The sequence below is a fragment of the Phyllobates terribilis genome, unplaced genomic scaffold (genome assembly GCF_046119375.1).
Source record: "Phyllobates terribilis strain yellow unplaced genomic scaffold, ASM4611937v1 Scaffold_4__5_contigs__length_816908805, whole genome shotgun sequence".
NCBI classification, from domain to species: Eukaryota; Metazoa; Chordata; class Amphibia; order Anura; family Dendrobatidae; genus Phyllobates; species Phyllobates terribilis.
The window spans coordinates 483278296-483294143 of record NW_027362764.1 but is presented as its reverse complement, the minus strand read 5'-3'; the positions used below and the strand labels follow the sequence as shown (position 1 = coordinate 483294143).

General features: G+C 40.1%; 1 protein-coding gene across 4 annotated transcripts in view; it reads right to left on the bottom strand.

Moving 5' to 3' along the window:
* Window positions 1–15848, bottom strand: part of LOC141264385 (enoyl-CoA hydratase EchA19-like) — a 111901-nt gene that overhangs the window by 46018 nt on the left and 50035 nt on the right. For all 4 annotated transcript variants that reach the window (XM_073676678.1, XM_073676679.1, XM_073676680.1 and 1 more), the window contains one exon: window positions 9892–10059. In XM_073676678.1, coding sequence (XP_073532779.1) covers window positions 9892–10059 — 168 coding nt within the window. The remainder of the gene's footprint in view (window positions 1–9891; window positions 10060–15848) is intronic.

Genomic DNA, 15848 nt, shown 5'->3' with positions numbered 1-15848 from the left:
ACACCTTCTCATTTAAAGATTTTTCTGTATTTTCATGACTATGAAAATTGTACATTCACACTGAAGGCATCAAAACTACACTGTGTGCAGAATTATTAGGCAAGTTGTATTTTAGAGGATTATTTCTATTATTGATCAACAACTATGTTCTCAATCAACCCAAAAGACTCATAAATATCCGAGCTTAATATTTTTGGAAGTTGGAGTGTGGTTTTTTTAGATTTGGCTATCTTAGGAGGATATCTGTTTGTGCAGGTAACTATTACTGTGCAGAATTATTAGGTAACTTAATAAAAACCAAATATAATCCCATTTCACTTGTTTATTTTCACCAGGTAAACCAATATCAGTGCACAAAATTTAGAAATAAACATTTCTGACATGCAAAAACAAAAACCAAAAAAATTAGTGATCAATATAGCCACCTTTCTTTATGATGACACTCAACAGCCTTCCATCCATAGATTCTGTCAGTTTCTTGATCTGTTTTCGATTAACATTGCGTGCAGCAGCCACCACAGCCTCCCAGACACTGTTCCGAGAGGTGTACTGTTTTCCCTCCCTGTAGATCTCACATTTTATGATGGACCAAAGGTTCTCTATGGGGTTCAGATCAGGTGAACAAGGGGGCCATGTCATTATTTTTTCTTCTTCTAGACCTTTACTGGCCAGCCACGCTGTGGAGTAGTTGGATGCACATGATGGAGCATTGTCCTGCATGAAAATCATGTTTTTCTTGAACGATACCGACTTCTTCCTGTACCACTGCTTGAAGAAGTTGTCTTCCTGAAACTGGCAGTAGGTCTGGGAGTTGAGCTTTACTCTATCCTCAACCCGAAAAGGTCCCACAAGTTCATCTTTGATGATACCAGCCCAAACTAGTACCCCACCTCCACCTTGTTGGGGTCTGAGTCAGAGTGGAGCTCTCTGCCCTTTACTGATCCATCCTCTGGCCCATCCCTCTGGCCCACCAAGAGACAATCTCATTTCATCAGTCCATAAAACCTTTGAAAAATCAGTCTTAAGATATTTCTTGGCCCATTCTTGACATTATATCTTATGTTTCTTGTTCAAAGGTGGTCGTTTTTCAGCCTTCCTTACCTTGGCCATGTCCCTGAGTATCGCACACCTTGTGCTTTTTGATACTCCAGTAACGTTGCAGCTCTGAAATATGGCAAAACTGGTGGCGAATGGCATCTTGGCAGCTTCACGCTTGATTTTCCTCAATTCATGGGCAGTTATTTTGCGCCTTTTTTGGCAAACATGCTTCTTGCGACAATGTTGGCTATTTGCCATGAAACACTTGATTGTTCGGTGATCACGCTTCAAATTTTGGAGATTTCAAGACTGCTGCATCCCTCTGCAAGACATCTCACAATTTTGGACTTTTCAAATCTCTCTTCTGACCCATTTTGCCAAAGGAAAGGAAGTTGCCTAATAATTAAGCACACCTTATATAGGGTGTTGATGTCATTAGTCAACACCCCTCCTCATTACAGAGATGCACATCACCAGATTTACTTAATTGGTAGTTGGCTCTCAAGCCTATGCAGCTTGGAGTAGGACAAAATGTATAAAAAGTATCATGTGAGCAAAATACTCATTTGCCTAATAATTCTGCACTCAGTGTATGAATTAACACATGTGGAATTATATACTTAACAAAAGTGTGAAACAACTGAAAATATGTCTAATATTCTAGGTTCTTCAAAGTAGCCACCTTTTGCTTTGATGACTGCTTTGCACACTCTTGGCATTCTCTTGATGAGCTTCAAGAGGTAGTCACCGGAAATGGTTTTCACTTCACAGGTGTGCCCTGTCAGGTTTAATAAGTGGGATTTCTTGCCTTATAAATGGGGTTGGGACCATCAGTTGTGTTGTGCAGAAGTCTGGTGGATACACAGCTGATAGTCCTACTGAATAGACTGTTAGAATTTGTATTATGGCAAGAAAAAAGCAGCTAAGTAAAGAAAAACGAGTGACCATCTTTACTTTAAGAAATGATAGTCAGTCAGAGCGAAAAATTGGGAAAACTTTGAAAGTGTCCCCAAGTGCAGTTGCAAAAACCATCAAGCGCTACAAAGAGACTGACTCACATGAGGACCGCCCCAGGAAAGGAAGACCAAGAGTCACCTCTGCTTCTGAGGATAAGTTTATCCGAGTCACCAGCCTCAGAAATCGCAGGTTAACAGCAGCTCAGATTAGAGACCAGGTCAATGCCATACAGAGTTCTAGCAGCAGACACATCTCTTCAACAACTGTAAAGAGGAGACTTTGTGCAGCAGGTCTTCATGGTAAAATAGCTGCTAAGAAACCACTGCTAAGGACAGGCAACAAGCAGAAGAGACTTGTTTGGGCTAAAGAACACAAGGAATGGACATTAGACCAGTGGAAATCTGTGCTTTGGTCTGATGAGTCCAAATTTGAGATCTTTGGTTCCAACCACCGTGTCTTTGTGCGACGCAGAAAAGGTGAACGGATGGAGTCTACATGCCTGGTTCCCACCGTGAAGCATGGAGGAGGAGGTGTGATGGTGTGGGGGTGCTTTGCTGGTGACACTGTTGGGGATTTATTCAAAATTGAAGGCATACTGAACCAGCATGGCTTTCACAGCATCTTGCAGCGGCATGCTATTCCATCCGGTTTGCGTTTAGTTGGACCATCATTTATTTTTCAACAGGACAATGACCCCAAACACACCTCCAGGCTGTGTAAGGGCTATTTGACCAAGCAGGAGAGTGATGGGGTGCTACGCCAGATGACCTGGCCTCCACAGACACCAGACCTGAACCCAATCGAGATGGTTTGGGGTCAGCTGGACCGCAGAGTGAAGGCACAAGGGCCAACAAGTGCTAAGCATCTCTGGGAACTCCTTCAAGATTGTTGGAAGACCATTTCCGGTGACTACCTCTTGAAGCTCATCAAGAGAATGCCAAGAGTGTGCAAAGCAGTCATCAAAGCAAAAGGTGGCTACTTTGAAGAACCTAGAATATAAGACATATTTTCAGTTGTTTCACACTTTTGTTAAGTATATAATTCCCCATGTGTTAATTCATAGTTTTGATGCCTTCAGTGTGAATGTACAATTTTCATAGTCATGAAGATACAGAAAGATCTTTAAATGAGAAGGTGTGTCCAAACTTTTGGTCTGTACTGTACATCAAACCTGTCCTTAGGGCTCCATTTAACTGATGGAGGCTGGCTAAAAGAGTATTATTTTGTCCTCCATTGGTTTGCGCTGGCATGGCTTTTTTTAAATGATATGATAAAGCATCTTTTCTACACAAAGGCCTATGACATAAAATGTATTCGGCGTTGTATAAGCTTTTTACGAAGGGACTGCATGGATGATGTATGCCACTGTATGCTTATATATTAATATATATTGGAGAGCTTGTTGTGGGTACAGCACACATCAAGGAGTCTTCCCAATGCATACCAATGACAAACAGTGCATATGCAATATGTAATATCATTTTTTACTATTACAGTACAGTACATAGAATGTCAGTTAAAAAATTTGCTGTCATCAACAAGTCCGGTCTGGTAATCTGCCCAGTTGGGCAGATTCCTAGTGGGCCAGTCAGTCTGTAGGCAAACAGCTGTGGGAAAGTAGAAACTGCACTGATAATGCTTGCCCTGCATTATCGTTGTAGCTTTCTGGGTTACAAGGTGAGAAGAACCTGGAACCTGTGATATCATAGTTACATAAGTTAAAAAAAGAGCTGGTCCATCAAATTCAACCTTCCTCCCCCAATTGTACGTTTTGTCACTAAATTATTTATAACCCAAAATGTTATGTGTACTGAGGTAATCATCCAGCCCTTTTTTAAAAGTTGTTTTAGTGTCTGCCATCACTACCTCTTGTGGTCGGGCATTCCACAGTCTGACTGCTCTAACTGTAAAGAACCCTTTCCTATTTAGCTGCTGGAATAGTCTTTCTTCCACCTGTAATGAGTGTCCCCTGGTCCTTATTATAGTCTTTGGAAGGAATAAATCATGTGCTAGTCCTTTGTATTGACCACACATGTATTTATACGTAAAAATGAGATCTCCTCTGAGGCGTCTTTTTTTCTAAGCTAAACGAGCCAAACTTTACCAACCTCTCATCATATGAGAGGCCTTCTCTCCTAATAATCTAGTTGCCCGCCTTTGAACTGACTCTACCTTCTGAATATCCTCTTTAAAATGTGGTTCCCAAAACAGGATGCCATATTCTAGATGTGGCCTCACCAGTGATTTATAAAGGGGCAACAGTATGTTGGGATCGTGGGATTTTCTCTCTGTTTTTAAACATCCTAAAATATCGTTTGCTTTTGCGGCTGCTGCTTGACATTGAGTACTGCTGCTCAGCTTACTTGTAACTAGAATACCCAAGTCCTTCTCTTCTGTAATCCCGAGTATACTCTCATTTCATATAAATGTAGCAATAGGATTAAATCTCATTTGCCCAAGTGTTAGTCCGTTCAGTCATCTTATCCAGATAGTTTTGCACGCTCAAATGACCAAAGTTTCTTCATCCCGCAGGAGTCAGGAGGCTATAGAAGAACTAAAATGGTGTTTATGGGACAACCCCTTTAAGAAATAAAGTGATCCACTAAGATCATCTAAGAAGTAGTATATAAATAGCCACACGAGGAGAATGGGTTAAATATGATTTCACTAATGATGTTACTTTGTTTGCATTCACAACAAACCCTTCTGAGCAGGTCTTTCAGGAAATCAGTGGCCAATTATCAATGATTTCTTTCCACAGATGAAAAATGTAGGATGTGAAATAATAAAAACAAGATTCTTAGGAAAGTTTAACCTTAATAGCTTCCCAGCTCAGAGCTCTGACATCCTGGTCGTGTAACAAAAGGTGCAAGTCATATTTTCTTTGCAAATACTGAAAAAAGGGAGCCTGTATCTCAGTATGAACCAAAGTGAGGGAGAACATGGAAACTTACACTTGGCCCCTTTGCGCATACGTCAGAATGACTACTGGAATTAGTGTGTTTAGGGTAGAATTACAGCTCCTGATGGCAAACCAGTTTTTGAGACAACTCAGCTCACATTTTTGTAAAACTGAAGATTAGCAGAGTCAAAAACTGACTCCAGCATTTCATAAGCTGCTTTTAATGAAGACATTTAATCTGGTCCTTTCTGCTTTATCAGCTTTACTACTGAACATGACACCAAATCCCAACTACTGTAGGTAAAAGCGCTAACATTTGGTGCTATCTATACAATTATTTTATATATTAAAAAATCCATAGCTTTATTTTATCATTATTTATATACCTCCAACATTTTCTACATCGCTGTGCACAAATTATCATTCACGAGTTCTAAATTTTAAAATGTCAAAAACATACCGGGGCACAATATTGTAAGTGTGACAGGGTTCAGGAATGGTTATTTTTTTTAAACAGCCTTCGGCTCGATCTCGAGCCATGACAACTTGATGCATGAACGAACTGTAGGAAGACCGATCTTGTGCAAGTCTAGATAGGTCCACCAGTGTCTTCTCCGATGTTATTTTGATAGTATCAAGCCATCGGGTTGCTGGTCTCCCTTTTCTCCTTGTTCCTTCTATTCTTCCGACCATGATTTCCTTCTCCAATGATTGCCGTCTTCGAATGATGTGTCCAAGGTAGGCAAATCGTAGCTTGGTGATCCTTGCTGCAAGTGACATGTCTGGCTTGATTTGTTCCAAAATTGATTTGTTTGTTCTTCTTGCCATCTATGGTATTGATAGCATCCTTCTCCAGTACCACATTTCAAAAGTGTTGATTCTTCTTTGTCCAGTTTTCGCATCCATATGTTACCACAGAAAAGACCAAACTATGTATGAGCCGTGTCTTTGTCACCAGTGAAATGTTCCTCGATTTGAAGACCTTGTCCAGTGACTTCATTGTTCATTTCCTCATCGATCTGAGTAGGTTGAAGTCCATTACAACTTCTAGTTCATCGGCGTCCATCTCAAATGTGTCCTGGTCACACCTATGTTTTAGTAGTTTGCAGTGGTCCCAAAAGCTCTTAACTTCCTCTTATATGTGGGAGTCATCAGGTCACCTCTGCAGCCAGTCAGAGGCCACTGATTGGTCGTAGCAGTTATGTGTTATCCAAGCTGGAAGGATAAATTACGAGACTGATTCTTATGACTCAAAGTGGAATGTAACCGCTACAGGCAATCAGTGTCAACTGAAGCCTGACAGTTGAAGAAGCGAGGAAACTGGCTGGAACACCGGCAGCTGGAGGAATGGCAAGGGGTCTCATAGATATGTACTTTTATAATTTTTTATCGCCTATTTTCAAACTAAAAAAATATATTGGATGACCCCTTTTTCATATTGCACTCCTACTGCATTTACGATCGTTGGATCACTCTTGCTTAATTGTACACCACAGACCACAATTACTTTATAAGCAATCCAAAGTGAGTCTCAATTTTTTGACATGCCCAAAAACTTGACAAAGCACATTTTTGTGCATGTATGAAAAAGATGACCTTCAAATGGGAGACTTTAGTCTCCCTCCCCTGCATTTACTCCCTGTTTTTACCTGCTTGCCGCATGTTTTCCTGGATTGTCCATATATGATGGAATAAAGGACTTTTAAGCTAAGAAAGATCTGGTGAGTGCTGCTTCCCACATTTCTTCATATTGATGAAAAAGATGAACACTGCAAGGTCAGAGACCAGACAATGTCCACAGTGATTCCATCAGCTTCATTCGAGTAAACAGCTCCATCAGGGTTTCCCTAGGAATACTGTTTTTCAGTGATTCCAACAGAAACCCTGACAGAGAACTCAGCAGAGGGCACTGTACATGTGTACACCTAGTAACCAGGCTAACAGCTCTGCTTTCGATCATTATATATTAGTGAATTATTGCATAATCAGATGCCTAAAATATTTAGAAATGTAGCTCAAAACTGCCTACATGAAGTGCAATGGTTACACTGACACCTAGTGGTGTATTATGACAAATGCAGCCTTCAATAAAACTAACCTTTATTAGTGAAAATATATATTCTTGTACCGTGTTAGCCAGTAGATAGAAAAATATTTAGATTTGAGAGTCCTCAGTGGTTGATACCTTTTAATGGCTAACCGAAAAGATGGTAACAAATTGCAAGCTTTCGAGACTACTCAGGTCTCTTAATCAGGCATAGTATACCACAAAATCTGAAGAGTCACATATTTATACACAATAAGACACAAAAATAATGCAATAGGTAAGACAGGTGATGGAAAGCAGAGTTATTATGGAAGAGATAAACAGTTCTGGATATAAATATTTTAGCAGTTAATAGATAAGGAGTGTGAAGGTTTTATTGTCCTGTGACTAGGTTCAGTGTTATGATGGCCTCACAAGTCTGAGGAGCACATTCCTTAGTTGATGTAGAATGAGATAAATCCATGCGACACATTCATTCCTGCTCTGAAAGTGTTAAAGGTCACCATCAGTTTATATTCTGAGATTCTTCTTTCTCTTTGAGATTTGAAGTTACCTTTTAATACCAGTAATTTCATGTCTTTTATGCTGTGATCAGGGGAACAAAAATGCTTGGCTACAGGTAGATCTATTCTTTTTTCTTTTATTGTGTGGCGAAGATGATTCATCCTTGCCCTAAGTTTTTGCCCTGTCTCCCCTACATAAAGACTGCTCTCGCTATTATCAGCGGGAGCGGCCATAGGATGTTGGGAGGAGTATTCTTTTTTTGTTTTTGCCGCGTTTTTGACTCATTGACTTGAATTGAGTCAGTCAAATATGCAGCAAACATCCACAGCAAATCCGCAAATATTTTTATACCTGCGCTTTTTTCTGTGGATTTAACTGACTCAATTGAAGTCAATGGGTGAAAAACGCTGCATAAAAGAATTGACATGCTTCAGATTTAAACACAATAACAATCCTGACCAGAAAATTCCTGATCACATGCTCAGCACTTCAGGATTGTTATTGCATTAGTTGGCACAAGGATATCCTAGCGCTTTTGTCCCATTTCAGTGTGGAAAAAACGCAGAGAAAACGCACCAAAAACACACCCTGTGCACATAGCCTTAGTGTTTCTAAATCCTGAAGCGGTTAAAAGATAAGTGACATGCTCATTCTTAAGGCGGCTTCCGCTTGAAAGCGACCAACTCTCTAAACTTATAGAGTAATAGATGCCAGTCGCGGACGAAGCCGCTGTGAGAATGCCAACAAAACTGCAGGTGAAGCCTCATCAGGAAAATGACAGCCGTTATCCTCCTGAAGTGGCATTGCCTGGGAATCCTTGGTGGTTGTGTCAGTGTCTGACAGACGCCGTGTGCACACAGCCTTAGTCCAGTCATATATCGAGGTTTTTTCATACATAAAAAATGGTCTATGTGTTTTTCATTGTTTTTTGATCGGCATGTCAGTTTTTACAATCCTTGTTGCACCTGTTTTTATTGCATAAAAACTTTGCTCCCCCTACCCATTAAACAGTAAAATCTGGACAGCACATGGAAGACATCTGTGTACTATGCATTTTTTTTTACAGGGCCATTGACTCGCATTGGTAAGTTTGATCCATAACAGAAATCAAAGTAGAATAAGTCTCCATTTTATTTTTTTTTTCGGACAATTGGTCCACAAAATATTAGGACATGCACATTCATTGCAAGAGGTATATGACTTATCTGTAAAAATAATACATAGCACAGGTACCAAAAAGATGATGCGTGAAACTAAGAATAGTAGGAGAAAACAATAAAGAAGCACAATAAACATTTTTTCTATGATACAAGTGTCTTTTTCACCCACGTATTAAAGCACCACTCCAGCATTTTGTTTTTTTCTTCAGCATTAGAGTGGTGCTTTAAATGTAAGCCCCCAGTCATATATTCACCCTTCGGTGTGCCTTCATCGTTTCTCGGCACCACTCCGGTCCCCTGCGCCATCTTGTGAGCGCAGCTTCTGAGTGTCTGGAAGTCAAAAACGACGTTACACGCTCTCAATGCAAGTCAATGAGAGTCAGAACAAGGCCAGAACGAGGCTCCCATAGACTTGTATTGAGAGTGATCTCCGGTTAAGTCCATGAAACACTGGAGATGCCGACAAGTCACTTTTCACCGGAGACCGATGGGAGCAACGCTGGAAACGGATGAAGGCGGCAGGTGAGTATCAGACCGGGGGGCAGAGGACTTACATTTAAAGCACCACTTCAGCGGTGCAATAAAAAAAAACGTTGGAGTGGTGTCTTAAGAAATAGTCTGTATGAATATTCCAAACAGCATGTATGTCCTTTATCTGACTGCCACTTTTCAATAAACTTTTCACCATGGTCTTATTTTGACAAGAGAATTAACGAAATTCACCAAATTTTTTTGCTTTCACTATCCATAGATTACAAAGCCCAGTAGTAGGAGGAGTGCTGTCCCGTGGCCTACAGTTGTGTTTTGTCACAGACAATTTCTGGGGCCATGGAACTGCACTCCTCTATACGACTGGTTGTTTTTAGAGTTCTTTGGTCTCCAGTAAAATGTTTTTGTAACAAGAAAGTCCCCCTGAGCATCTGAAATCCGAACAACATGTTGGCACAGTTTGCAAATTCCTTGTAAATTACCAAGGGGTTTTGCAAATTACCTGTTGGAATTAGGGTTCTATTAATTAGAAACCTCACAATTGTGCTGCTCCGTGTGACCTAAGATTAGGATCCCACATAGCTCTTAGCTCGCCTGTAGCTCACGTTCAAAGTCTATCTGCTTAGAAGCTCCTTCCTAAACGTCGCAGCGACTTTCCACAGCAACATTAGAAATCTGCTTAGTGCAAAATTAATAAAACACATGAACAGTAAAATAAAAAAACAAAACATACCCTATCCTACACCCTTATCAACATGGGGTCTTTTTTGTTTTAATAATAAATTGACACTCACCTAATCCATGGAGAACAGCCGCTGTTAGGGATGGGTCCTTCTCAAATTCATCAAATGCCTTGACAAGCAGGGATGCCGTTTCAGGATTTACAGCATTTCTGGCTTCAGGTCTGTTAATGCCAATTGTTAAAATAGTTCCATGTCTTTCTGTAATTACATTCATATTGCCTGCAAAAAAAAAAAATAACGGTAAAAGAGTAAAATGAAAAATGAGTACACAAACATTTTCTTCTTTATCAGTACCAAAAATTTGCCCAAGATTCCGATAACTATATGTCGACTCCCATGCCAAGACTGACCGGAGGCCTGAGCTCAACTGATAGATTCATACAGTCATGGCCGAAAGTGTTGGCACCCTTGAAATTGGTTCCAGAAAATGGAGTATTTCTCCCAGAAAATTACTGCACTTAAACATTTGTACAAAAACATGCGTATTTCCTTTGTGTGTATTGGAACAACACAAAAAAACTGTAAAAAAAAAAAGGCAAATTGGAAATCATTTCACACAAAACCTGAAAAATGGGCCGGACAAAATTGTCATCACATGCTTGAAACTTTGTTTCAAGTATGTGATGCTCGTTCAAACTCACCTGTGGAATGTAACAGGTGTGGGCAAATCACACCTGAAACCAGATAAAAGGGGGAGAAGTTGTCTCAATCTTTGCATTGTATGTCTGTGCAATTTTTTTCTCGGACAGACTCAGTTCGAGGAAAAGGTCGGACATGTGCCCGACCCCACAGAATAACTTTGATCTGAGTACAATCCAATGTTTTGTTAGATTGCACTCAGACACAAATTATGGCCGTTTGCACGAACCCTAGAAGGGGAGACTAGATAGACAATTTTCTTGCTTTTTAGAGAAACATTTTACATAATTGAAATATATGTATGACACACAGAATGATGACAATGATGTGAGGTGGATGTTACCCTACACAATTTACAACTACAAGTAAAAACAGTATTTACTTTACTATTTTTACTATTCATTTACTATTCATGTGACAATTTTGGATAGCCTAAGAAGTTTATGGAATGTTTTATGCTACTGGAAAACATACAATTGCAACGATCACATGTGGCTTTATGTTAGAAAGCCCTCTAGCTAATCATGTAAAGACGTAAAAAGATAGATGCTGAATATGATGCTAAATACATTTTAACATTTGATCTGTATCTGTTCTCTTGTAGACATTCAAGGAATTCTTTTTACCCTGCTTGAGTTCTCTGTTTAACTCAGTTTCAGTCACGTAAAGAATCACCTATTTTGGCCTTTAAAGGATTTTTAAGATAATTACTGATAGTTGGGGGTTTGATTCTATGGAGTGGAGGCTATTATTGGCTGCCGGAGACAGACAAGTATTGCATCATACATGGTGTCCTCATTTACACATATTGTATTCTATTGTAATAATGACACAATTGTGATTATCTTTTCATAATAGTATCACGCGTGTGTCAGATGTGACAGACAGTCGCCCTGCAGTTGGTTGCAGGACATCTCTTCGTTTGGTATTGCAGACATCTTCCTAGATCTGTCTCTTGCTAGGACCCAGCAGGTACCTCCCTCTGGCTAATTGACACCCAGGCCTGGGTGTTTAAATACTTCCTGCTTGCTATAGGTCGGTGCCAATGATATTCAAATGACCCCTTGTGAAGGCTTGGAGCCATTGCAGTCTGCTTACTTCCTCTCTGCTTTTTTTTTATTAATGATGTCATACTACTGGCCATCTTCATTCCTTGGTTGTTCTCTACTTTATTACGTCAAAACAGTATTTGTCTTATTCCTAAATGACATTCTGTTGTAATGATATCACAAGGTGTATTCTGAAATGTGTTTGCCTTCTTCTACCAACTGTGCTGTATTGTGATGAGGACACCAGAGGTGTGGAATTTGGAAGACAAATGTTTGTCTCTACCTTCATAAATGGCTTGAAGGGAGTCTGTCAGGCCAAACTGATAATATAAATTAGGCACATAGCCCTGTATGGGATATAACCTCTATATACTGTATATTCATTCATATATGCTAAATATGGTGCTTGGTTCATCCTACATGTCGCCAAGAGGCTCAATGCACCATTCCCCTTACTGGTTTTACATGTCTCCTCCTCCCTCACTAATGACTGGCAGTGCTGTCTCAAGGCAAATTAGTGCTATCAATTACCTGTGAGGAAGGTTGAGGAATAAAAAAAAGGAGGCAGGACAGTTCACTGAGCATCTTGGCGAACCGAGCAACCTAATTAGCAAAAATGATTAAACTTCAGTTTCTGCAGAATGGAGACAGCGGTGAGATCACTAATGGTGAAATTCTCATAGGGCTATATCTCCTACAAGGCTATGCGCTTAGTTTATACTGCCAGTATGGGCTAACAGAGTCCAATTATAATAAACATTTATTGAAGTACAATGATATGAGTCTTTCCATCTTATAATATCCCCCTTATCCCTAAATTCCTATTAAATTAAATATACAACAAGCTATGCAATTACTTATAGAATATATTGTTGTTGGAATAAGTTGGAATTGAACTTGCTTTCTATCGACACCACAGCCTTGGATGTCGCCTTGTACGTTTGTCTTTATTCTTATGGTGCGCCTACTATAAAGATGCCAGAATAGTATTTGTATTTATTCTTAGGCTCTGCCTTTATTGTAATGATGGCTGTGAGTGGAGCTGGGCAGGGGAGGGGGGTGTGATGCCAAAGCTCATCTAATTCATGACAAGCTGTGGCATTCTGTATGCCAGAAATCTCACTCCAGTATCTGACTGGAGTAGAGATTTCTGGAGTAGCGCTCGGAGGCGCACGCCACTTGTAAGAGGTCCCACTATCAGTATTCGATCAGTATTTCACATCAGCATTTGTAAGCCAAAACCAGGAGTGGGTCAGAAATACATTATTGCTGCACGTGTTTCTATTATACTTTTTCACTTGTTGTTCTTCACCTGGTTTTGGTTTACAAATACTGAAGTAAAATACGGACCAATACTGAATGTGTGACCGTCGCCTTAATGATTATGGGCCATTTTCTTTATTTCTATGTTGTGTTTTACTGTAGTGATGTTGTCTCACCTACTGTATTCTTCCATTGTAGATAGTAAGCCCTCGCAGACAAGGGTCATCACTCTCATTGTACTTTTCTTGTAGGTCCCTTACTAGTTGTATTTAGTTATACTTGTTCTGATCCTTGCTATGTTTTGATTAAATGATTTATATGTAATGTAAACTTTAATATTAAGGGAAAAAAATGTTTTCTTTCCTTTGTAAGTTGTGTTCTTTATTGTTGATGTTACAAAAGTTCTTCTTGTTTTTTCTTTACTAGAGTGACCACGTTTGATTTAGTCTGGAAATAGTGTCTTCATGATATAGCCACCTGTTGGTAACAGCCAAGAAGCAGGACGGAAGTGTGGTGAAGAATGAAAGGAATACAGTGAACTCTGGCCAGTGTCAGTGGCTCCTAAACATGGCCAAAATAGCGGGCTGTCTTTAATGTGTTCCTCCTACTTACACTAACAGAGTGGTCTTGTCTATTATTGGGCTGACACTCTCCAGGGATATGGAAGTTTATTTTGGCCAAACGCTTGGTAACCAAATGTGCATAAATAGAATGATGTGTCCTCATAGATGAGCCACAGCTCTGAAGTCAACAAGTGTGTTTATGAAAACAAAGCAAAACACTTTTGGATCAGATCTTATCATGGTCGCTTAGGAGGGGGAGACCCTGATTTCTAATGTAATTTTTGCTTTTAGATAAAAGACATAAGGTAACCAAAGAAAACCTTTTAAAAAAATGCTCAGTAACAGTAAACTCTGCTTTTTATCTTTTGATTTTGAGGTGCAAAACAAAATTTATATATAAATCAAATAGACGCAAAACTTGACACAATCCTTTTTCTTTTTTAAAAAAACAATTGTTGCTCATTGTTTCGATCTATTTTATTGGCGACACGATAATTTAGGTCATTTCCTGTATTTGCAAGAACTGCTCACATTGGTGGAGCCTCTATATACAAAGGCTACATACATGAGGCATTTATGACTGCGAGCCATCTTTGCCAGTGTCTCACCCCCTGATGATGCCGCACATGCGGTGAAACATGTTGGGGGGACTTGTGCTATGAGTACAGATTGTCCTATTCTGCTATTCTGCCGATTGAATGATGGCACCCCGGGGTGTCGCTAAGTGAATGTATAGAAGTGTATATCACTATAGTAATAGTCAAGGCAGATTAGGGACAACATTTTTATAACCTTAGGAATTTTTAATATAATAATAAACAAAAGCTAAGTTTTATGGCTTGTTAGAGAGGGTTTTTTCTGGGGTTCCCCCCATTTCGTAAATATAATACAAAGGACATAATTAAGCACCAAAAAGTGGAAAATCTACAATTACTTGGTCCTAAATGTACAGCTGATCGTGTAAGAGGGTGGGTTTGTTTGTTTTGATGAAACGTAATTTCCTTTTGCTTTTATCTTCTTACCCAACTTCCACTTCAACATGAACGGTTCAGGAGAACTATGAGGAGAGCGAAGATAGCTGCTGCAACACAGCTCTACCAGCAGCTTATCTCCTGGACAATGAATGAGTTAGGAGATTAAACTCAAACTGCCATAACAACTCATCGACACCCAGGAGCTTCCTTACACGTCAACAGGTCCAGTACGCAACCACCGCTGCTTGGCAACAGTGGATAGTGTGCGGTCCACTGAGCGTGGACGGAAGTATCCCTGCATAGGATGTTTCCATCTGCGCATGCGCCACCAATGACGCTGATCATGAACATGTGATCACAAAGGAGTTCGGTTATTGGGCACCCAAACATATATATAGTTACGGCTTATGCCTTTAGGACACTTCCCCTGAGGAAGATATGGGCGAAAAGCGAGTTGGGGCAGCGAGGCTAACAACACATACTTTGATCATCTTGCTACAGGTAATTATATACTCATAATGATTGTAACTGTGAATGGATCCAATCTACAATAGTGAAGATTATCATTCGGGGGCAGCACATTAGCAACTCATACGGATCCACTGGACTTATGAAGGCACATGTCTTTATACATAGCTTTGCACACAGACCTTCATTTCCAATTAAGGAGCGGCTTATAGGGATCCATGGGATTTATGAAGGCATTCGTTTTTGCACATAGCTTTGCACACAGCACTTTATTTTAAAAACCCTGACTTTCAATACCCCTATTCATCATTGGGCTAGAATATATGCGTGTATAAGAAGAGAAAAGGCCAAATGTTCAATGCTGGACAGACCATAGTACCTAGACCTAGTGTCAGGCACCAAGTCCGTATTGCCTACTCCAATGAATACATATAAAGATAGGAGGACACTTGAGTGCTGTGGCAAACAATGAATATAATTTTATTTGAATACAAAATTCCAAGTTTATAAGAGACATATAAAAATTGCAATCGCAAAGGGGTAAGGTGCAAAGTGCCTGAGGCTGGGGAGTACCGAGGGGGGGCGGGCAGTATAAAGTAGTCAATTTATATATATAGTCAGTATAGACTTAAGTGAGTCAATGTTGATATATACAACATAGAGCAGATAACATATAATAAGAGTGACAATTGATAAAATATGGCATACAGGCAGACCTTAACATTATTCACTATCTATGTATAAGTGCCCTGATGCTAAGAAAAGGGAGGTATAGGTAAGGCCAGTAATCCCTATAGCACGTAAATACATTGACTCACCACAAACAGACAAAATAGGAAGAGCCCACGACCCCAACAGGGAGTCTCCAGCAGTGCAACGGGTGGGAACGCGCCCCGACGCGCGTTTCGGCGATCTTTTTCAAGAGGCGCTGATGCACGCACCTCCAGGACCTGTAGAAATACCTCCCCATCGGGTCACATGATCTAAAAGAGGGAGGAAGCTGATTAGGCTGACGCGACGCGTGTGCCCGGAGCCACACCCCCCACCGCGCC